Genomic DNA, 25,568 nt, shown 5'->3' on the forward strand with positions numbered 1-25,568 from the left:
GAAGCAAGACTTTTGCATTAAACAAAACTTTAGATATATTTCCTTGGTTAATCTTGTGCGTCCCTTTCTGATGGTTTAGAGTTTTCAAAAAAATCTCAACCGTCGGCTCATCCTAAAGGTAAACAAAATCAACCGACACTAGAATTGCTGCCTATACACAAACAAACTTACCCCTCTCTTCCCCAATCAGCGGCCATGTGAGATCAATAACAACAACTAGATTCTTTGGCTTCGGCAAATCACATGATGTGAAAAGACAAAGATAGAAACACCTTTCATTTACAAACGAAATTACTATCCAACCAAAAACTACTTAATCTTTCATCTTAACCCTCGTCAGAGACCAAAAAAACAACAGAAAACAGAACAAAAAGGGGATGAAAAGACGAAGAAACTACAAAATTCACTAGCCCTTGTTTGGTTTCCTTTTTTTCCCTTTACATTTTCCTTTACCAGAATCAGAGAGAGAGCCAAGAGGAAGGAGGAAGACCAGTAATGGCAGCATTAGAATCTGTTTCCATGGCATTTAGCTTTCTCCTCTTCGTTATCAGTTTACTTCTCACATTTCCAAAATAGGTTTCTTCGTTAACTAACACATTCTCATTCTTCGATTTTAGGGTTTGGATGGATTGGACAGGACATTCCTGCCATTCGAGACAGCCCAAATCTTCCTTCACAGTTTCCAGATTGAGGAATGCGTGGGAAGAGATTTTCTCTTTCAGTGTCGATCTGAGTGGGATTTGAAGTTCTATTGAATTCAAAGCATCTTGGAGATCTTTCTGAAAATCGAGAGAGGGTTAGATAAGAAAAGAAAGAAATAAGAGGATATAAAGGCGATATTTTTAGTATTACCTTTGGGCGGTTGTGTAATTTGATGAATCCGTGCATGTTGATAATCTGTTGATGGGAATGAAAGAAATTCCCTTAAATGAATTGGGTCTTTTTGAGATGGTAAATAACAGCAAGAAATTGTGAAATTAATCACAAATTCTGATAATAAAGTAAGTGAAACCTTTCAAAAAGAAAAGAAAACAGGTGGGTTTTTACAGAGAAAGAGGGGTTTCTTAAGAAAAGAGAAAGAACGGCTAATTAAAGAAAGGGTTTGAGATGGAGAATATACCTGGTTGAGCTGATTAATGTTGAGATCTTGATTTTGATGGTTTTCATAAAAACCCACGTAGTGTTCGAGCTTCAACCCTTTCCCCCTTCCCATCTCTCTCTCTCTCTCTCTCTCTCTCTCTCTCTCTGTAACATTCTCCTTTCCTACTGCTCTCGCTGTATTTATAAGCGAGATCACAGTTTTTCAATTGAGACGAATATACCCCAATTTTCGTAAAAATATACATCGGAGTTTCGGTCTTTTCTGGTAAGAAACGAGAAACCTTAAGGGGTAAAAAGTCTTTTTGTTCTGATCTTGACAGCAAAACAGTTTTGGGGCACGTTTCGAAAGGAGTATAAACCTGCTGAAAATGAATAATATTTTACTGAGCATTTTTTTAGGGTGGTGATAAATTCGCACCCCTTGTAGGATAATTCGCACCCTTTTGACGTCCGTCAATTGACTCAATTCACGTCAAGCGAATTATTCAACAGGGGGTGCGAATTTTTATTGCCTCTGGTAGTATTTTTTTGGTAGCATTTATTAATTTAAATAAATAAAGTGGAGCCCAGTTACCTTTTCATGATCTAAGGAGTTCATTTGTCGGTCCCCTTCTTTGGTAGGCAGGCCCCAAAATTCTCATTCATTAGATGATCCTAACCGTCCAATAGATTTGGTGTAAAATAGACTTCTCAGAAAGTGTGGCTCACATGATTCATGACCCAAGTAATTCAAACAGAAAAGACAAGCTGAGTTTGTGCATTTACTGAAACAGGGTATGCAGAGGATTTGCAAGCTAGAATCTACTTAAATTGTGGCCCAACAAATGAACGATTTGGATCATCCTATAAATTCCCCATAGAATAACCAAAATACCCCTGACCTCAATTAGGGAGGGCTAGCAAAAAATGAGGGTGTTTTGGTAACTTTGTATGAGGAGGCCTTCTAGCTTACCACCCCCCTTTCCAGTAGTTCCACCCCCTCTGATCTGTCTTTTCCTAAAAATGGACTCATTTGTGCTCTTTTGTTTGTCTTTTCCAGATAATGAAGTCATTCTCAAGAAATACAAACAGAAGGGGGTGGAAATATCATTTCAGCTTGTGTATACGTATCGGGCCGGGCGCCGAAATAATGATCAATTAGGGCTCCATTGATCACACCATACAATTTATCAGAACTGTGACGGTTGGATTAAAAGGAATTGAAGATGTCCCTTTTTTACAAAGCATGTTGATCAATACTAAGTCCTTCACTATTTGGATTCATACTAGGTTTCTAAAAACACCCAGTAAACACAACAGCTTCCTCTTCTAAAAGGTTGCTCTCATAAACAACTCAAGAATATCTCTTTCATTGCATCTGAACCAGTTTCATCTCTTTGCTTTAAAGGGGAAGATGTCAAGGGTCCATAAATATTGATCAATCTCCTAAAGCAAGATAGTTTAAAAACAGGAATTTTCTAACCATGGCCAGAGAACAAGTTTAGATGTGAGAAACCTTTTTCATTTTATAATCTAAAATATGGCGCAGTCCATCTCCATGAATCCAGCCATTTTCTCTTTCAGATGTCCATCTCCGCGAATTATCAAGATAAGGCCATTTTTGCTTCCCACAATGCATGCAGGAATTCAGACTCATTTGCTCCAAAAGAATTGTTTCCGAACATAGGATTTCTACGTAACAAAATTTAGTTCACATTTTTGAGCCCGTGCAATCTCCCACATAGCTGAATCATTTACTCGGTTGAAACCATCTGACCCATCACTCTGCCTCTTACAATAAACAATGGCAACAGTGAACCTTTCATTTTCAAGCGTATAAAGATACATAGCTTGTTCATCCTGAAAATTAACATGAAAAACCAAATCAGAAGAAAGAATATAGGGTACAGGAGCATAAATCCTTTTCTATTGTTAAGAATTCATGTTGTCAGTAGGCAAGCGATGATACATAATTGGACAGAAGCGATATAATCATGCTCAAGATGATCATAATTGTACAGCAATTGAAACAAAAAAGTATAAAACGATTGCTAGTTTTTTTTTCTACATTATTTGAGCCTGGTTTCTCTTTCGAATTAATTTTGGGATAAACATAGTTTATAAATATGAATCAGATTCTAGTATATATTGGGCCAGCTTTTATCTATATAAAATTGGATTCAAGCATTCAATTACAGTGTCTGGATGACTCTGTGAAATTGTGGGAAATCTCAGGAAACAATGCGAGATATGTGCATGTGATTTCTGATTTTTGAGTTATTGATTGTACAATTCTCCAACTATACGAGCATTTATTGATGGTAAATACCAGGACAAGATATTGAAGCTCATCCATGTCAATTACAGTGAAAATCTCTCTCTCTCTCCACACACATATATATAGTATACAAAAAATATTTATATCGACCAGATAACTTATCTGCTCCTTCGTCCAGAAATACATGGAGGTCCACATTGTTTCGGTGATGCAAACCATTCATTTGATGGGCCCTGATATAGAAAGGATGTGTGCCCAAAAAATCGTCTCCATAGGATCATCCTAACCCTTGATTTGTGGAGGTGCAAGATGGACGGCCATGAAATCTGTCCATTTTGCACCTCCACAAATCGAGGGGTTAGGATGATCCTATGGAGATGATTTTTTGCACACATCCTATCTATGTCAGGGCCCATCCAATGAATGGTTTGGATCACCCAAACAATGTGGGGCCCCATGTATTTCAGGTCGACAGATCAGATAAGTTATCTGGTCGATCGACCAGATAAATATAGCCCATATAATATATATGGGATTTGCTAGCGCCCATCGCAGAAGGCATTTCGGGGAGTGTCTGTTGCATGAGAGAGCAGCCACATAGGCTCAGATTTTGTCTTATTCATTTAATTCATCTGAGGTGGCTGCTCTCTCATGCAACAGACACTCCGCGAAATGCCTTCAGCAATGGACGCTAGCAGATCCCAATATATATACATTTATCTATAGTAAATATATTTATATTTGTACTATATAAATGTGTAGTGTGTTCAAACTTCAAACTACTTGCTAGCTTTCCTTACCTTTCAATTTTTGTACTTTCTCTAGTCTCTACTAAGCATATACATATTTCCTTTTTAATGTTTTACTTCAGCAAGAGCCTTAATCCTTTGCTCGGCTCTTCTAATCCATTGATATAATATTACACTCATCAATAATGTGAAGAATAACCAGATGTGATGGCTCAACTCCAATACATGTTATACCATGGTAAGATCTGAGCTCCAAAGACCATCTGTACGTGTTACTGTTTTTCATCGTATCTGCTTCCTTTTTCTTTTCTTTTTTTAAATGGATCGCATCTGCTTCCCTTATTTTAAATTTTCCCAATGGTCCTTGTTTTAAAATTTCCCTACTGTTCTAATTCTCCTCTCTTTTTTCCTGCTACTTCGAGTCTTTCATACTCTCCTATTTCCTTTGTGGTTCTCAATTATTATACAGTATAATGGTTCTAATAAGCTTTGGCTCACATCTTACAGGTTGCTTCATTGTGGACCTTCACAAACTAACAATTTTAAAGGTGAGAGAGAGAGACTGGCTAGGTATGCTCAATTAATTGATAGAATTCATACCACTGGCAGCCCATAGAATTCATCAGGAGAAATTTGCAGCAACTCTGCTGCAGTTTGACCTGTACACCATGCGAAAACCCTCGTACTCTCATCTGCAACGGTCAATTTCAAATGGAAGGTGCGGATGACTTCATCATCACAAGTACAATGGCAAAAGCTACATGCCATAAACCCATCAGAATTCTCATTCACAAATTGGCCACAGGGAGCATGTGAAAATCTTGAATTCACATGATGATATTCGATTTGGTCAAGGCGGACACTGCATATCTGTATGACCATTTAAGAAAGGAATGACACATTATTATGAGTGGGCCACTAATGAACAGAAAATATTACGCCTGCAACAAGGATCAAAACATCATAATGATCTGCTATTGCACAATGTAAATAAGAAATAAAAAGTTACACTAAGCAAATAATATAAAATTGTGTTAGGAACAAGAGAGAAGCAAAATTTTGACAAGATGCCAGATAGCTATTATCAATGCTCCAAACCTCAAAATACAGAATGGTAGAGTTCGGACACTTGATTGACCCACTTCTATTATGTCAATACTAGTCACTATAAAAACACCTTACAGATGTATTAAAGCCATGGTTTTAAATTTCGACCGAAATCCAAAATTTCGGTGGGGACCGAAACCAAAATTTCATTTTTCGCCATTTACCAAATTTTGGATTTCGGTCCTAAATTTCGGTCCGAATTTTCGATTAAATGCCATTATTTTTTATTTTTTGTAAGTGTTACAAAATTTCAGCCGAAATTTCAGAATTTCAGTCCGAAATTTTTCGAAAATTCGGTTTTCGGTGGGGTCCGAAACGGTTACCGAAACCAAAATTTTAAACCATGTTTAAAGCATGCATCCAACAAAATTTGAGTTAATGGTGTGCAATGACATACACTAAATATAAAAAAGAAATCCCTTCAAACTGGAGCAGAAAGGTTGGGGTTTCTGTCATAGATTTGGGGAGAACATCCAAGTTGTTGATCAGAAGAAGCATGAAAAAAACAAAGAAACATGTGCAAGGTAAACTTCTCCAGAATGATTTGATACTTCACCTCAATTGGCAAGTTTCACTAGCGAAACACACAATTGGTGCAATACAAACATCCCACATGTTTCCTCCACAGAAGTGCTAGGAGATGAAAAATGAATAGTTTGAAAATAAGGGACACAAGGACCTCAGCCGCACAGTCATCCATGCCGTTGATATAATTGTTGAAGAGATTGTGCTATTAAGGGTATATTTGTAGTTTTGTATCACACTATAATATGCATACATATAGTGAAATGACTATTTTTCATCTAATCTCCGTTTTTTGGGTTGCCTCCGTCTTCTTCTACTTCCCCTTTTACATATTTTAAATTGTATTAGAGCACACCAATCTGATTTCAACTTTTCAGTCGAAAGGTAAGGATCACACTCTAAATTTCAATTCAAAGCCCTTATTTCTTTTCCTCCTCTATTTGGTAGTACCGGTAAACCAGACAGCCACGGAGAGGGAATCTATTGACTGCTGCTCTAATATGAAGCTTGCTGATTTTGTAAAAAAAAAAAAGGGCCAAGGCAATCACATAGCGGTCCTATTTTTTATGAAAATTTATACTGTGTGCTCAGAAGCACAGGTAAAACCAAGTAGACTTGGCTGACACACGATTTTTACTCTCCATGATAGTAGGAAATCATATCCATGAATGAGAATGTAGTTCTTTTTCTGTTTTCATATGTTCAAACAAATGTGATTCTGTTCAAAAAATATATAATTTAACTTTTTATGGCCGTTACCAAACATGGAATCAGAATTGAAAACAGAAACAAGAATCAAAATCAAAATCAAAATTAAGAAACAGAATCATAATCATAGCCAAACATGCCATAAGTTTCACACTTACGGCAGAACATTTAGGCAAAGTAAGAACACATATTTAGTCCAACTTACTGTTACTAGCAGATAAAAAGGTCAACATTATTGTGTCACAATATGAAAGAAGTAAAAGTTGCATCCCTTGGAAACCTTCCATGCAAAATCAAAATCAAAATTAAGAAACAGAATCATAATGACATGACCATAGCCAAACACGCCCTAAGTTTCACACTTACGGCAGAACATTTAGCCAAAGTAAGAACAAATATTTAGTCCAACTTACTGTTACTAGCAGATAAACAGGTCAACATTATTGTGTCACAACATGAAAGAAGTAAAAGTTGCATCCCTTGGAAACCTTTCATGCATACAGGTGTGAATGATAAAATGGAACAGGTATCCAAAAGTTAGTACCTGCATAGGACAAGCTTCTTTCACACAGATATCAGTTTTAATACACATTCACGGTGAGCTATGGACAATTAATGTCGTTTAAAAAAAAACGAATTGATACAGCTGCAGTGCTGCACATAAATGTGAAATGGCGTGGGTGATTTGGAATGAGTATGAAGATTCAAATATCAAATCTGATTCTAAGCCTATGGCCTAAAAGGAGAGAACAATTTTTAAAAAAAAAAAAATGATACTCAAAAATCATGAAAAATGCCTTCATTATGGATCCCAATAGGTCCCAGGAGTTTCCTAAACATATTAGAAAATTGATAAGAAGAAAGAAGCCTCAATCAGACATGTAAGAAATAGGAGGATTATTTCATGGAAGGTTTAGTAGAAGCATAGGCAACAAGTTGATAAGAAAAACTTACGTGTGTCATATTAGTTTGGCTGGAGAGATCAGAAAGTAAAGATAGCTTATGAAGACAAGAGGAGTTTAGCAATGCTGGCAAGCAACTTAGATTAACCAAAGAAACCCCAACATCCTTCTCAAACCATGATACTTCAAGCCTGTCAAGGAAGATTAACAATGTGACAATACAAAGATTAGAAATCAAAAGCTTTAGGAGAATGATAAACACATGGCATAAACCCCCACCATGGGGGGTGTAACATCCCATCACAGCTTGGTTGCAGTTGTACTTCTTCATCATGATAAAAAAAAATGCCAACAAAAAATACAGAATGCTTACAGCTTTTGTTTAGTCATAAAACATGTCAAGCCAGATATGTATATTGTGTGACCAAGGTTCAATCTTCCGAGCGACCTGAGAAACCATAGATTTTCATTTAAGTAAGTTTGTATGCCAATAAGAAACCTCATTGCTTGACAATCAGAGAACAAACACATTATGAATCGCATTAGTATCAAATGTTAACCTAATGAAGATAAAAACCAAAATAGCAGCCGGCCACAAAAGTAAAAATGAAAAATAAAAGAAAAGGCAAGTTCCAACAGATTATTTCTGGCTCCTTGCGATTACATCAAATATATATATATATATATATATATATATATATATATATATATATATATATATATATATATGAACCGTATACTAATTTTTGAGAAGGATGTTCTCTAGAGTGAGCGAACAGTATTGTATTGTTGAAAACTTCCGGTTGTCCCCTTGTGTAAGTGAATCAACGGTAAGTGGGAATTAGGAAAGTCACGCTTTTCTCATATGCTCCCAAGATCGGTCTCCATTCAGTGGTCGTAGAGAGGCTTGCTTGCCATACTAATAGGGGCCTTATTAATAGAGGGGAGCAGGATTATATCTGAAAAGAAGATAGTTCTTAGAAGCACAAGAGAAGGATTATCATCTAAGCCTTGAAAAAGGGAGGGTACTAACCTACTCTCAATTGCTAATTTTTGTGAAGTAGTTAAGGAGGCCAAAATTATTTTAATTTTGATTGGAAAGGACACTTCAATCTCAAATGAAGTTTCCCTAGCATTGGCTCCACCTATGGAAGAGTTTTCTGATATAATGCCAGAAGAACTACCTTCAGGCCTACGATCAAGGGTACTAACCTACTCTCAATGACAAATTTTTGTGAAGTAGTTAAGGATGCCAAAATTATTTTCATTCTGATTGGAAAGGACGCTTCAGAATCAAATGAAGTGTCTCTAGCATTGGCTCCACTATGGAAGAATTTTCAGAAATGATGCTGGATCAAAAAAAAAAAAAACTACCTTCGGGCGTACCATCATTGCAGAATATTCAGCATAATATAGATCTTGTGCAGAAATCTATCCTCCCAAGCATTGCTGCAGAAAAATAATGCGTCATGTTACTCCCAAATCCAATACCTACCGACTTTCGATTGACTCAAGGTAAATTTTCTGTGTAAGAATACCTATTTATCTTATCCAAAAAGCATTGAATCGCATAAATCCAACAATGGGGTCATAAGTTATGATGAAAATATCGAAGGACTGGGATGGGATCCTGGGTGGTTTCTTGGGGAGGTTTAAGAAACAAGATAGGCTTCTTGAATTTTGTTTCTTGAAGAAAACCAAGAGATGTTATTAAGTTAACAAGAAAAGGATTCTTGGGTTGTCGTTTGGGATTCAAGGTAAAGTGGTTTAAAGATTTGAAGGTTGTCTTGGGAGGTTAAAGAACATGAAAGAATTAGTTAAATATTGCAAGGTGGCAGGCCTCGGTTAATGGGTGCTATTTTTTATCGACGGGGTTTGACTTTTGAGGGAGTTCTTGGCTAAGAACAATGTAGTGAAGGTGGCGGTTTTGAAGGGTGTGTTGATCAGCTAAGATGGAGGTATAATCGGTTAACAAGGTGGGTGGCAGTTATGCATGGGAGTAAAGAGGTTTCAGTGACGGTTTAGGAGGTCAAGAAAGGAGGCTTGCAGTTGGAAGGTTTTGGGACTGGTTTTCCTGGGCTAAGGTTTCCTCGGGTGAGGCTTGTTTGCACTTATTTTCTAAGTTTTGCAGGTCACGACTCACGAAAAATAGTGGAAAGGTAGGTTTCTGTTTGGATGCTAAAACCTGCAGTAAGGACGGATTTGGGGCTGATGATTTCATGTTGCTGAAGATGGCTCAATGTGGAATGTTAACAGATGAGTCTAGGTTGGGACTGAAAACTGCTTTATGCGCCTACAAACTAGGGATTGGCGGAATGCTTCTTGCGACAACAGCAAGCCTGTGAGAAGTAACTCTCAGCTGGTTCTCTCACTTGACTGAGAACTGGGTTTTCTTGATGAAACCATGGGCTGACCGTGTAACTCTGGAGGGAAGGCTGCTTCATATGGAAATTATTCGCAAAATTCTTTGGTATCTTAAGGCAGCTCCTGGAAAAGGTTTATTGCTTGGCTAACCATGGACATCAAAGCCTCCGAGCTTACTCTGATGTTGATTGGGTATGGTCTCCTAATGATAAGCATTATATCGATATTGAACGTATCTTGGTGGTAATCTTAGCCAAAGGGGACATCTCCCCATCATGAAATCAAATAACACACATACTTCTAGAAAAGAAAACAGCATGTATGAGCGAAAATTATGTGATTGTGAGTCTGAAAAGATGCAGTGAATGTATGACATAAACTTAAATTCATATAAAACACTAGGCATACATTTCCATTCCTTCAGACAAGCATAAATATCACTTAAACAAAGAATACTGATCCATGTCCACATATATTTTGAGAAAAATAAGACAGATCTGCAGAAGATAAACAGGTCTTTTTTGCCACTAAAAAATTCGAATAAAACCAATACTATGTAACTGTCTGATATGTTGGATGCAAACTATCGCACTTACTGATCATAGTCATGCTTGATGTGTTTATTTTTGGTCACCAAATCCTAATTGATCCTAGACGGAAAATTTTTGGATCAGAAAATTAATTCAATGCCAGTTGTTGGCCACCACTAGATCTGTGTAAAATTTTTAGGAATAATAATTTGCTTTTAGCCCCACATTGCCAGCTAAGTCAAACTGCAGTCCTGACATCATTTAATGTTGTATCGCTGATAAAAAAGAAAACTTTAACAACACTTTTATTGGCTGCTCAAATGAACTGTAAGACTAAGAAGAGATTCATTTTTAACTAAGTAACGAGATGCCAGCATTAAAAATGATGCGTCAATGGGTTACAAGCAAGATATGATCAAGGTAAGCAACTAGGAGTTTACAAGCAATGAATTATGATTTATGACCATGGAAGACCTGGTTGACAAGAAGCAAAATCAAATACTAGCACATGATACAGAAATGGCTCATTTATCATTACCAAGATTGCCGAAAATGTAGCTTCGCCACAACTGCTCCTGTTGTATCTTCAATTGTCACAGAAAAAACAGTTTCTTCTGTATTGGTTTCATGAAAGATGTTTGTAACAACACCATAGAGGCTGACACCAGTCATCTTGTCATGAAGATCAACAACAAATGACTGCAAATTTTTAAAAGTGTAAGAAACTTAATAAAATTCATGCATCTGAAAAAAGAGAAAAAAAAAGAGGTAGAAAAAGATTTCAAATGACCCAAGAATGGATTGGCAAAGCATACGATGTTATTTGGACGCAGGGAATTTTTTTTCCAGGTTTTCCTTGGAAGATGAGATTTCAGCCATTTTCTTACCTCATTTTCCATGGGGCTAAAATAAACCCTAAAAGAAATAACCCTAGCATTCTCTAGTTCTCATCGTAAAAACCTTATTAATCTTGATCACTCTTGAAGCGACCTCTTAACCCCATCTCCCTTCTTTGATTTTTTTTTCCTTTTGATGGCAATGGAAGTAGTAGCACCTGGAGCCACAGGAGGAGGAGGAGGATCTGGGGCCAGTCAAAATCAGGAATTGGTTACAGAAGCACTCCCTTCGTTCTACGAACCCTTCTTGATTTTGAACTTCGTTCACGAAGGAACCGGACTTTTGACGGGCCAGCCCTTTTTTATGCGCCTCTTTACCTTGGAAGGAAAATAAGCCCCATTCACTCTTATCTTTATTCTTTACCCAAGGAAACCACATTATGTGCTGTATTTTCTTGAGAATGAATTCTGGGCAGAGTCTGAGGTAACGGCACCTCAACATGACCAACGGTCAGGCAATTCACCGGGCTTTCCGTGAAGAAGAGAAGAGAAGATTGAGGGCCAAACCCGCCACCTCATGTGCCAAAGTCAAACGGTTGTTCTTCCTTCCCCGCTCCCTCTTTTTCTACATATGCGGTGGCGGGCTGAGCACTCTATACGACCGGAGGCAGGTTACCAGAGAAGAGGGGACAACTGATTTCTCCCTTGCCTTGCTCAATCTTCCTTTTCTGATTGAAAAGGAAAGGAGAGTCACATAAATCCAAGAAAAAAGGAAGGGAAAGAGATTCGAAAGAGTGCAAGGTGACTTGCTATAGTCACATATAGGCATCATGGAGCATGGCAATAGCCAAAGCACGTGAATCGGTGCCTTTTAAAGAGCAAGGCCAGGCCAAAAGCCAATCCATAGCCCCCATTAAGATGTGACAAAAGGATGAGCACGGGTTGTTTTTGAAAAAGTGGAGCAACTCTCCTTGGAGCATTAGCCTCTCGTAGCTCTTCCTTCCAAGGAATGAAGAAAAACAATAAATTTAATATTAATAGTTAGCAATACAAACTATTTCCAAGGAATGAAGAAAAAAAAAATTTAATATTAATACATATCTTAAGTTGTTCTTAACTAGACAATTTAGCAATACAATAGATATTACAAATTATAACAGAATATGAGGGACCCATTTTTCTTCAAACGATAAAAGTTGTGGAAGAGCCAAGGTGTGATAGAATATCGCATTGACGAGAATAACGTAGAAAGGAAATAAGTGAAGGAAATTAAGCACAAATCATTAGGAGCGGCACAAGACCTAAAGGACAAAACGACTCCCAAAAAGTTTTCAAACGCTAAAATGACATCCCAAAGGCCAAGAAAGCAACTAGGACGCTAAAGAAGGCTGAAAACAACCAGTAAAATTGACTTCTCAGCCCCCAAATCCTGTGAACAGTGTTGGAAAAGAACTCCGGGATTGCAATAGGCAACTTCGCAAGGTTGTCTGGCAGTGTTTTCCCAAACAACCTCTCGTCTCATGGATAACTGACAAGGAAAGGTTCATTAACTACCTAGATCCAATCATGTTATTAAATTCTTAATTCTATATCCATCACTGGTCGTCAAGAGACTTGCTTCGCTAAGATCATTCTGTATGTTAAATAAATAAACAGCATCCTTTATAAGCACATCTTGCAGTCACCAAACCCTTAATTTATTAATTTTAGGCAATTAAGAAAAGCAAAGTTTTACAACCACCGGAAACAAATAATAGTAAATACAAGCATCACTGACAAGATTTGAAAGTCCAAATGATGGTATACTCACTCGGAAAGGATAATTACTGAAGTCAATGGAGCCTTGAGAATCACAAAGTAATTTCACTTGAGAAACTTTAAGACCTTGGCTTTCACCCAATGCATTCAACATCCTTGACCCTTGACACCGATTTTGAGTAGATGCCACGAGTACCTAAGCAAAACACAAATCCTAAACCATTTAATGTAGACAAGCAAGGGTGCACTAATCAACAATTTCACAATTACCTGCTCTTCATGCTGAATAAATGGCACCAAGTATAACTGGGTAGCACTACCATATTCAAGACATATTTCCTCACTTATTTCAGTTTCGCTGTCGATAATATTTGAAATAAAAGGCCTATCCAGTGCCAGCATACTTCCTACACTGAAAAGAATTTTATGGATAATCAAATGCAAACAGGCAAATCAACTGAAATATATCTAGTGCAGGTGTTAACCTGAAAAGATTGGCAAGGACGACCTGCTCACCCCACAAGAGAAACTTTAACTTGACACCATCATTGTCAATTAGAATAATTTGTTTCCGTTGTAAGCAACCAAACTTTCCATGAATTTCCAATAACCCAATTGATTCAATCCTACAAAAAGGAAAACACGAAAAAGGAAAAGAATATGGAAACATGTCACTTGGTACTGATAAAAGAAATTTACTAGAATCAACATCTCAAAGAATAACCAAGCTTATTCTTCCACAGCAACACGGATTTTCAGGTAATATGATTAGATAATGGCAACGGACACACAAACATCAATATTCACCATGATTCTCTCCAAAGTATACCCAATGAATGTCCATGCATTTGATAAAAGTACCAATTAAGACGTGTCATTCCCACTTCTCTAATGAGATATCAGAAGCTACCAGTATTCTACCTAGAAAATCCAAAACTGTAGTTCGTTCTGGATTAAAGTAGTATCAAAGCAAGTACTAAAAGTTGAAAAGAACAACAATCTAATGAATATGAAGGAGAAAAGACCCACACTGCAGTTTGATATATGAGAGGAATTCCAAAGACGAGTACGTTCAAAAGTGAGGAGGGCAATCCCATACTATAATGACTCAAAAGAAACACCAATAGGAGAATGGAAAGAAGGTTGTGCCCGGATTAATGAACTTACAGCTTAACCAATGAATAGCAAGTATGACAATTAAGGACATAAGCTGGTATGAAGGTATTTTGGTCCTTGTTGACCATTACAATTTCCTTCCGATTCTTTTTGTTAATTTCCATCTCCTTTCCCTTCTAGGTAGGTAGTTTGGAGTTCGGCAGGAACCCAACTGGCTCATCACCAAATAAAAATATATAATAAACATTCATAAATAATTGGAAGATCTTCCCATTTCATGGATTTTGAGCAAATCAGCATGAAAATTACAATGATTTAACATAGTAAGACCAGTATTACAATCTAACTTGAAATGGTAATCTGCTGCAGTGTTTGCCTCATGACATGTCTGAGAGGTTTTGTGTCTATCAAGCTTATTGAAGCAGTGACAAATATAGTTGAGCTTGAGACATGTGACTGCTTACCAAGGGCAGTCGGTGCCTCTTTTGATGATTAGGACTGCCAATAGTCAGTTTCTATCCAAGATTCAGATAGAAAGATTACAGTGTCAAAGGAGAGAGGAGAAAAAAGAATCACACTTCAATCATGGAGTTGAGTTTTATATTATTAAGAGATATTTACGCTACTTCAATTAATGAAGACATAAGAATAAAATTAAAGAAAGAACTAATTACAAATATAACCACTATCAATAACTCTCGCTCTCAAGCTAGAGAACGGTTGCCGATCATTTCCAGTTTGCAAGTGAATGAGTGATCAATTGATGATGACTCCTTCGTAATGCTTTGGAGAACACATCAGCTAACTAATTTGAAGTTTGAACATTGGGAGCAGTGATCTCCTTAGCTTCTACCTTCTAAAAATATGAAGCATGGGTACGGGTACGGGGTGCGGGTACGACATGACACGGGTATGTGGGTACGTGATTTTCCAAAAAAAAGGGTGCAGGTACGTTCGGGTACGCCGAATATAATAATATATTTTATTATTTTATTATATATTTATAAAAATTTTAAAAAAATAATTAGACAGCAATCAAATAGCAATAACATCACCAAAATGAAAAATTCTAATATTACTCTTCATTTCATAAGTGATTAAGTTCCATATTTCATAACATGAGGCATCAATACATCATTCATTAGAAAAATCGCCAGTGTGTTGATCAGTGCCTGACAAGATGAATTATTTTTTGAGACCAAATTATAAGATTTTTTATACCAGACTTTAGGGATTTAATAATGTTTGGACATGATAGATTTTATGAATTTTTAAAATTTGAAAAATACCCCACCATTTGGGAGTAACGAAAGTTAAAATTTTGACCCGACCATTTTTCTTCGAATTTTGTACTAGAACAGGAGAGTTGACTTTTTTTCCTTTTAGATTTGGGTCTTGAAACTATTTTTAATAAATCCAAATGAGGGGTATTCCGTTATTTACATGGACATTTTACTTACATGGTTTACATGTAAATACTAAGTACAGGGGAGGAGAGGGAAGAAGCAGGAAGGATTTACACCAGCTAGGAGAAAATACTAAGTACAGGGGTGGAGAGGGAAGAAGCAGGAAGGATTTACACCAGCTGGGAGAAGCAGGACGTGTCGGGTACGCGTGGGTGCGCACCCGACACGCACCCAACAACCAAATTTGGGTTTTTTTTTCTTCCAAAATGTGGGTGCGTACCCAGGACGTAGCCAGGGCGTACCCGAACGTACCCGCACCCAATACATGTCGGGTACAGGTACGGGAGCCCCGAGAGAGTACCCGTGCTTTCAATCAACTTCTATAAGTTATATCCCAATGGGAATAGATGCAATATAATTGGCAGCTTGATTATCACAAAACAATCTCACAAGACAACTATCTCCAATCCCTGTTTTCAAGCACCTTCCTCAGCTAGACTAACTTGCAACTAGTTCTTTCCATGGATTAATATTCAGCTTCAGCATTGGAATGAGAAACTACATTTTGTTTTTTTACTTTTTAAACTTATCAGATTACCCCCAATAAAGGGACAATATCCATAAGTGGATATTTAATCATCAGGTGAACTTGCCCAATCAGCGTCAGAGAAACCCATATAAATGCCCATTGTCCCCATATAGCATTGCACTACCAGGAAACCTTTCAATGTATCTAAGAAAGAGATGCACAACTTCCACTTCGCCATTTCTAAGATGCATTTACTGACTTAAGTTAATAAGCTTACCAACTAGACCATTCAACAAAAAACTTGCCCATCAAAAAAAAAAAAAAAAAAAACTTACCTACTATTGGTAACTACTAGGATTATTTCGAGGTTCCCAGGTAACTGCTAGGATTATTTAGAGGTGAAGATTTTTTGGAGTAAAATTAATGAAATTTTGAGTCAAATAATCACAATAGGCTGCCACAATCTCAAACGAACAGGGCCTTAGCTAATTCCCGGTCATCATGGCAATGGGTGGAAATCTCAACCATAGATAAAGAGACAAGATGTTGGCAGATCTGACCTGATAAGTGGCTGCTCTAATACAAGTGCTTCAAGATATGCGCAAGGAGCAACCTGGCAATGTATGTGCACCAGGTGAAATTCATCTGACCCATAACAATAATATTTGTCAGAAGGGGAGATGTTATGAAGGACTGTGGGAATGTTTTAGGATAGTTAGAACTTAGAACAATGTTTTAAATTGTTCTTTGTGAAGAAGCTCTGCTAGGGTTTTTCCTCTTTGTTTTGTTGCTTGTTATATCATCACATTCTGTCAATAAAGCTTCATCATTCTGATTGGATTATTTTTGTTCTCATTTGTGTTTTATGCATCACATTTTGGTATCAAAGCCAAGTTGCGATTCCTGAACTGGACCAGATCACCATGCCCTAATGTCACTGCTTCAAGCAATGCACAAGGAGAAACCTGATGATGGACATGTGCCATGTGAAATCCCTCCAACCCACACCGATGATCAACTGTTGGAAGGTGATGTGAGTGAAGATTTTTTGGAGTAAAATCTGATAGACCATCAATCTATCCATTCGATCCCAGATTGGAGGAAGAGAATCCCTTTAATAATGAAAAGGAAGAATAGAATCCCAGATCCCGACTCCCATGTCGTGGGAACTTCAGCAGGCATGCCAAGTGTTTGAGGAAAGAGCTCAATGAAGGCAGCCCAATGAATTCCAACAGCAGCCTCAAGATTTTTTCATACCAACAGCGGCCTCAAGATTTTGAGAGGGAAATCATATCAAAGTCCCTGGTTTTAACATTAAACTCTAACCTAGAAACTTTTTGACTGCTTAATCAATGCAGTTATTTGTTCGAATGGAGTCATGTCAGGTACTACTGATAATCAATGAGCTCTGTCATAAATGGAAGTTAAATATGGGATCTCATCACCTCCAAAAACAGGTCAGCAAAAACAATTTTTTGAGAGAAATTTGGCTTCGGATTACATGCATCAGAGTTCCTCAAGGTTGAAGGTGTCCTATCTAACAAAAAGTATGTAGGTGAAGGAATAGCACAAGCAATTGAACTTAAAACCAATTCAGTTATGCAAGTTATTTTATATAAGCTTAAAGCACAAAGAAAATTGCCCGAGTGTCGTAAATGAACTTGCCTTGCATAAAACGAATATGAAGCCCCCATCTTCACTGCATCAAGTGAAATGGAAGAGAAAGAATCTGAACAGAACTGAGCCCCCAAAAGCATAGCATCTTCATCTTCATCCTACATTAAAACAAATAATATGCAATCCGAATAGTAAGAAAGGAATATACTTAGAACAAAACCGAAAGCCAAAATATACTTTAAATTCAGATATTCTCCATAAAATTAGGAAAGGTGATCCTATAAAAAAAAATTGACAAGCTACAGATGCAAACTAGCAAAGACAGAGAATCATGAAGTATAGCATCCAGTAAAGTTTTGAGAGCAGAAATCAATTCCAACAATCAAGCTAGTTAGGTCTTCCAAAAAAAATTAGAAAGTTAAGGTATCATTATTGAGCTCCATTGAAGCCTCGATTATTTTGGCATTTTGAGAGCAGAAATCACAAGACCCAAAGTATACTGAGTTGCAAAGAGCAAAAGCGTAACATTATGAAAAAAAAAATGATATCCCAATCCCAAAATTCCATTTAAGAAAGAAACAAGCACCCATCATGAATTCTGCATCAAAGAGAACTCTCTACTTTACAAGCATTAAAATATTCGTTACAAGTGAATATATCATCCGTCATGAAGATAAATTGTAAAGTTAATAGCAGATAAAGGGATCATAAAATTGTGTTTGCTACCTCATCCAATAATATCAGAAGATATTCTGTTGGCAAAAGTCGTGGATGACCAGACCCTTCCATGGCAGTTCGAAGACAACATCCTGTGAGAAAGATTTCTCGTCCTTTCTTCAGAATCCCATGATCAGGATCGACAAAGTCATAGTATCTAGCATGGTCAACAATATTCTATAAGTCATGGTAACCAAAGGATATGCTTTGCAACTTTCAATAGGTATCTCCTTATGAGAAAACATATAAAACAATAACCTTCTGTTGCACGACCAATAATGATGGCCCAAAATTCTAACAAATATCAATAACATAATGTCGAATATCATCTATCTTCTTCCCTTTATTCATGTTAATTCTTTTTTTTTAAACAGATGAACAAGAATTTACAAGAGTATAAGACATTCCTGGAGGTAAATAAGAAATAATATGGTGGACTGTCTGATGTTGAAGGGAATGTCTGAATCTGTTTGCATAAGACAAGAGAAGGGACATCTGATCTAACTAATGGCTGATGTAGAACCAATATGATACAAAAATCTCAAACAGCGACTATGATCTATGGAAAGGCATCGCAATAATGTCAGATGCAAGGCTTTCGATCTGCAACTCCAGGCTTGACTGGCAACTTGCTGCTGTGGCTCGAGATACAGCTTGTGTTTCGATCTAACTAATGGCTGATGTAGAACCAATATGATACAAAAATCTCAAACAGCGACTATGATCTATGGAAAGGCATCGCAATAATGTCAGATGCAAGGCTTTCGATCTGCAACTCCAGGCTTGACTGGCAACTTGCTGCTGTGGCTCGAGATACAGCTTGTGTTTTATTACTGATGAGCATTAAAAAATTGGCCTTTGAAGGTTCAAAGAGGCATTTTTGTTGGTTCTATTTACTGAAGTTTTCATTGGTCAAATCACTCGAGATTTGATTTGTGTATGAACTTTTCCTCCTTTGTGCAGAAAATACACAAGGTAATTGAATATCCCTCCTGGCAACTGGATCAGACTTAATTTTGAAGATAGAAGCAGAAAAATTCAAGTAAAAAATAGTATGTTGTACATCCCTCGTAGTGTGGTCACAAAAGAAAGATGACATTATTTGTGCATCCCACTGGTCAGATGAGTAGATAGCATATAACATTCGCTTAGGTGTTGGCCCTATGCAATGAAATCAAGATTCTCTCGGAGTTTGATTGGATCACCAAATGAAAGCAATACAAATGGTGACAAGTTAACCATGGGGTTGCTTACAATTCTTTAATAGCTTGCCACCATATGCCTGCAAATTAATAGTTTCCCTATACCGGATCTCGTTTTAATAGTTCACAGTTGTAATAGAAGATTTTCATCACTCCTTGAAAACAATAACGAGGAAGATCCTAATAAAAACATCATATCCAAGAAAGTGATGCATGTAATGAGCTGGTAATTAAACTATAACTACAAACTCATGATTAATCACAGAATTAATTAAGTTAATTTGATCGAAATTTCTAACTTTTTAATTAGTTTTGATTTAACCCTGGAAACAAATTAAGAAAGAAGAAAGGTGCGAGAAGAAGCAAGGAGACGAAAGAAGAGGAAGAGCTATCGTTGGTTAAGGCCAAGGTTTTAAATTTTGGTTTCGGTTTCAGTGGAAATCTTGTAAAATCGTGGAAACATATGCAGATGATGAAAGTTTTTAATCTTTAAAAAAAAAATGTGCAGATGATGAGATTTTAAGATGAAACTTTGGGAAATGCTAGAATAAGCACAGAGTGTTACTTTTCTCATAATGAAATGAAAATAATAACATCTCTCCATTTTTTTTTGTCGTTTCGACCATTTCGGTCAATTTTCGGGAATTTTGGTCTAATTTCATGAATTTCAGTCAAATTTCGTGAATTTCAGTCAAATTTTGTGATTTCGGTCAAAGTTTCAGGCAAAAAATGACATAAAAGCAAATCATGTAAATTTCGTTTAGGTGGGGGATGGAAATGGAAACATTTCAGTCATTTCTGGGAAATTTCGGGGAAACAATGTATATAGGCAACTCTGCCCTTTGATGTAAATTTGTAATTTCCTTCTTCTTCAAAGTGTTACTTTTCTCAGAATAGAAAACCCGAAACTGGCAAACAAGTATGTCATACAGGAACATACACGAACACAAGACAAACACATTCCCTTTGTTTGACCAGGTGAGGGGAAACAAGGACAGTTACTGTGACAGACAATGTCGATGCCAAATTATAACCTTTATATCTTTATGCAAACCACATAGGAAAACAATCTTCCCGCAAGAATAAAAGTGACAGCATTAGCTAGATATGAATCAAATCCAAGAGAAACATGACTCAATACATCAAATATATGGACCCTTCACGAGATAGGAAGGAGTTTAATGTTGCAATTTCCAAATGCAAAAGTCTGTGAATTTCAAGAGGACTAGATTTAGATTTATTTTGTAAATATAGAGAAAAGGAGTGCACTCCATGTCGTGTCTGTTGAGTTAAAACGCATAAACCCATGTAGCTGAAAACTTCTGCGAGTCCAAGACTCCAGATTTCCAACTTGCGATCTAGTACTTCAATGATGATACCTAAGAAATATAGTTATTAATCAATTCAAACTACAAGGGTTAGAATATATACATGATGGGATTATGCAAGTAGCATATCTACAGTCATATGCTACTAAAAAGTAAATGATTTCACCAAGTCGGATCATGAAATATACCATTGCTACTCCAGACATAAGAACTCGATACCGATATATTGCTTACCTCCATCGATGTGAAAAAAATTGCAGAAAAAATAAGAACTTCACATTTAATATTCTACTCCAGACATAAGAACTCTCAACACCAATATATTGCTTACCTCCATCGATGTGAAAAAAAATTGCACAATAAAAATAAGAACTTCACATTTAATATCATACATATAGAAGGTCGACAATCAACAGCTGTCACATGTGACATCTCCCAAGGAATGGACTGCTGATACATAAATCACATCAAAAAACTCTTAAATGGTTGAAATATGAGTTGTTGTCTAGCCTTACCTGCGATGGAGATAAAGATCAATGGTGGAGCAGCTCCAAAAATCTCCTAAATTGAGCATATATATGTTTGTGCCTGGAAGAAGAGACTCATTAACAAATGACAGCTAAAAATAAGGGTGATGATCCCCCCCTGTAGGATTATGTGCCCCTTTTTTAACGTGATTTGACGTCTAAAAGTGTTGAAGTCTGCCCACAATTCACGTTTAAAGGGGGGCGCATCACCCTACAGGAGGGGAGAGAGAGGGGGGGTGAAAAAACATCTCCCAAAAATAATTATGACCCCTCAGAGAAGATATTTAATGTATAAATAGAGTGAAGCTTCAACATTCAACACTGCAAGAAAAAAGTTTACAAGAAAAAGCAAATGAATATCCCAATGAAAAGAATGAACATAGAACATTTCCAAAGTATAAAATAGAAGAATAAAAAACAGTACATGGGCCAGCACAGTCAAGAATAATCAACTAAGGTCTGAATAAACACACCCTCTAGTCATCAGACGAAATGCTTGACAAATTACCAAAACAATAATAGGGATCCCACTGTACCTATTAAAATATACACATGGAAACCAGTGTAGAGAAATTGTATAGGAGGCTGAGAGGTGGAGAAAACCAATACACATCCTCTCTTATATGGGTTTTTTGTTTTTGGAAATGGAAAGTTGATAAAGAGTATCCTCTCTTGTATGTTAGATCAATCTATGTAGAAGTTGTTTAATATAGACTTGATTTACTCTCTTGTATGTTAGTTTTCTAGAGTAAATCAAGTCTATATTAAACAACTTCTACATAGATGAATTGTTTTAAATAATTTTGTTTACATGGATTGCTTGTAGCTTAATGTTATGAGTCCAAATAAGAGAGCCACGTGACTCCATAAAATCAAGGTGTAAAGTGGAAAGTTCAAAGACATGAAATTATTGTGAAAATGACTTTGCCAAAACAAAACTCTGAGTTTTCCTTGTCTAATTTTCTGATTACTGTGAGGATAACTTGTGTACTTAACAACCAACTCAATTATATCCAACCTATTGTGATACCACATGTGTGATGCCACCAATTAACAAATTCGGTTGCATAAAGGAATAATTGCTTAACACCAAACCTACAGAGAAAACAGAAATATTTGACATGACTAAAATACCTATAATACACAAAAGGGAAATGATATAGGGATGTAGTTGCAATTGCAGCCTTCCCTAATTGCTGCCGTGCATAGGGGCACAAGTGTAAGCAACTAAATCAGTTGATGTCATATGCATGAGGTCCTATATACAACAAATCAAGGGTGGCTTAATCGCAGCTCATCTACACATATCATTCCTCAACCTAAAAGCCTATAAAAGCAAAAGAAATAAGACAAATAGAATAACCTTTACCTGGAAGTAGACAGCCCCAAAAAACATTCAGAAGTTAAGATAGTATTTGATACTATAGGAGTCATTCCTTTTTCTCCAATTTCCACATTATTAGGTCAGGCTTCAAAATCAAGCCCCAACTCTTGCTATTTTGTTCTTCCGATTTTTTTTATATCCGAGCAGGGCGCCAGTTCTTTAAAAGCATTCCCTCATAAGTACTTTGTGAATTACAAAATAAAAAATGAATATCTAACTTAAGAACAACTTGTCATTCTCAAGTAACACTACAGATCATCATCATTCAACTTTATATGACCTTATTGCAAAGGTAGTTTGAGCATATCAAACTCTATTGATGAAGGGAAAAGGAACTAAACAAGGGCTGAGGTTGCCTACAGCACAAATGGTCGAGATATGCCTTTATTTACAAATCCATCCACAAGACATCAAGCTTCCCATCTAACAAACCAGATAACCTTGGTGGTGTACTTTCTGCCACTTCCGCCCATATATGTTCACTTGCATCTTTTTCCTATAGCATTTATTCGAGCAAGATTATATGGTTTTATTCAATAACACGTATTAAATCCCACTCTTTGACACATGAAAGGCATCACCTAGCTCAAACTAATGTATATTCATGCCAGCAAATGTTACCTTTGACATAGAACCACAACGTATGAAACTCATAACTTGAACCCTGAATATCAACATGCCCGTACATTATTGTCATGCAACTTTGCTTGATTCCTAAGAAGTCAGGATTTGCTTACTAATACCAAAACATTCAAAACCATATAAAATCCAACAAAACATCACAAGAAAAATTGCAATGATTAAATATCATTTCATGAAGACATGAAAGGGTGATGCCCATATTGCAGCTGCATATATTGACTTTAAAAATCTTCAAGGAAGCATTTAAGGCACCTGGAAGAATGAATACATTCACCACAACAGCTTCCAAAATGCTATTAATGGATAGGAAATTTTTCTCATATATTGAATCAATTGTAACAGTGTTTGGAAGCCTCGTTCTCCTATGTTTCTTTTTCAAGTGACTCATGCATTCTAGTCGTCGTTTTGAAGTCCCGGGCCTATGTTGCTCGTTCCAAGCCTGCAAAGAAATCAATCTAATTAAGTAGCACAAAAAAGTATATAAAAAGAATGTCAGAGAAAATTAAGATGGCTAGCAAGATTGATGGTCATAACATACTTGATATCTCACTATCAAACGAAATAGCGAGATAACAAGCTACTAAAATATTACAGCTTGCTTTGACACTGGTGAAAAATATATAAGAAAAGTTCTTGCCATTCAAAATATCTACATATGTAAGCAAAGTTCTTCAACAAGTCTATGCTTCAACAAAGATGATATGAAAGAAAAAGAGGGTCAGTCTAGATCCAAACATAGGCCTAAATGCATCGGAAACAACAAGCAAATGTCGATAGTAGACCCTACAAGAGCCCAGTTTGTCAAAAATATTAGCAGGAGGGGTCCTTATAGTTTATAGGGATTTTTAATGATATTCATTTAATTTTTAAGAGTATTTTTAGGAGCACAATAAGTAATAAACTTTCTATTTTTATTTCAAGCTGCTCTAAAATACATCTTATGCTTTACTTGGTTGATCTAAGGGCTTAAATTGATCTCATACCAAGATTTATACTAGGTTTTTAATGCATTTTAAGGCGTTATAGAATATTAGTTTCATTTCGAGACTTAATATTAGCTTCAAAGCCTCTGTGGGCTCAAGGACCAGCTGGGATGACATGTCACGCCGCAAGGCCTTAATACCCTTGTGGAATCAAGAGCCAGATGACGCTCTGCGGTTGGTGCTCGATTTTTGTCCCCAACAGCTAGGCAAGCAGTGGCAAAGAACCAAATCATCATTGATTTTTAAATATCGCGAAAATCAGATCATTGACTCCAATGATGGATCTACCTATCATAGTCACCACATTTTCATCGCTGGTGATTCGCCAAGGTTAATGCTTTATGTCTACTAGCCATCAATTTTCCAACCTATTCTCTCCACAAAAAGTCAATTTTTCTTCGCATTTCTAGCACCCTAATGTTTAAACCCATTTTGGGATTTAATCGGTCCAATATGAGAGAGAGAGACAGTACCTGGAAGAGATCGGAGAGAAGAATGGCAGAAGTGACTCCGCTGGAATAAGCAGTACATGTTTTGAGAATCCGATAAACGATCCAGCTCCATGAAGGTCCCCTGCGATTATCTTCTTCCTCTCCTTCTCCATTCAAATCGTGTTTTTCCTCTGACCATATCATCGACCTAGCGTAATCTATGAACCCTATAAAAGCATCCTCTGATTCGACGGTGTCCTCGTCGTGGATGAAAATCTGATGAGAAGAAGAATCCATTTCTGTTTTTTTTTCCCGATCAGGTATAGAAATTTTGAGATTTCGAAACCCTAACTCTCCTTTTCGTTTCCAGAGATATGGCGCGAATAGATAGTTATCCTGTTCTTTTTTTTGAAGCGCGGGAAATGATTTTGCCACAGGCTTTCTTTTTGGTGCTTGCCACCAACCTCTTTCGTGAGGGGCTTGAGCCTGAGGGTGTCAATTTTGGCTCGGGCTCGGAAGCTCGCTCGAGCTCGGCTCGAATCCTTAACGAGCCGAGCTGAGTCGGCTAGCCACGCTCGTTAAGCTTAACGAGCCGAGCCAGAGTTACGCCAGGCCAGGCTCGGCTAGTTAAGAATTATATATATATATATATATATATATATATATATATATACACACACACTAAAAGGGTTGTCTAGGAAGTGAAAGGGGGAGGCAAAATATGTCACTTCTTTTTGGAACCCCATTTGTTACTTGAACCACCCCCCATAGTGTAAAAAGAGTAGTCAAATTACACTAGATAGGGTTGTCCAGGGAAGATGAAGGGTGTGAATTTAATATAACCCGAGC

At 36.9% G+C, this 25,568-nt stretch overlaps 1 protein-coding gene and 1 long non-coding RNA gene across 3 annotated transcripts; both read right to left on the reverse strand.

Moving 5' to 3' along the window:
• Positions 1-249: 249 nt before the first annotated feature.
• LOC143880841 (uncharacterized) lies at positions 250-1,248 on the reverse strand. Its single transcript, XR_013251797.1, has 3 exons — positions 1,121-1,248; positions 853-897; positions 250-779 (listed from the first exon to the last, which is right to left on the reverse strand). It is a non-coding gene; the product is annotated as an uncharacterized LOC143880841 (long non-coding RNA).
• A 1,175-nt stretch (positions 1,249-2,423) lies between these two features.
• Positions 2,424-25,194, reverse strand: LOC143881541 (Nucleic acid-binding proteins superfamily). Of its 2 annotated transcripts, none has more exons than XM_077384655.1 (13): positions 24,762-25,194; positions 23,558-23,744; positions 21,268-21,340; positions 18,232-18,379; positions 17,554-17,663; positions 13,354-13,463; positions 13,108-13,244; positions 12,890-13,033; positions 10,782-10,942; positions 7,723-7,797; positions 7,402-7,540; positions 4,708-4,977; positions 2,424-2,940 (listed from the first exon to the last, which is right to left on the reverse strand). In XM_077384655.1, the coding sequence occupies exons 1-13, from the start codon at positions 25,014-25,016 to the stop codon at positions 2,773-2,775; spliced, it is 1,977 nt and encodes a 658-aa protein (XP_077240770.1). In that variant the 5' UTR covers positions 25,017-25,194; the 3' UTR covers positions 2,424-2,772. The 2 variants fall into 2 exon arrangements, with proteins under 2 accessions (XP_077240770.1, XP_077240769.1); XM_077384654.1 differs by having other exon boundaries at positions 13,108-13,249; positions 13,323-13,463.
• Positions 25,195-25,568: the final 374 nt, after the last annotated feature.

The sequence above is a fragment of the Tasmannia lanceolata genome, unplaced genomic scaffold, assembly GCF_043159265.1.
Source record: "Tasmannia lanceolata isolate RefF3 unplaced genomic scaffold, GAP_Taslan_0.1 ptg000007l, whole genome shotgun sequence".
In the NCBI taxonomy this organism is placed as follows: Eukaryota; Viridiplantae; Streptophyta; class Magnoliopsida; order Canellales; family Winteraceae; genus Tasmannia; species Tasmannia lanceolata.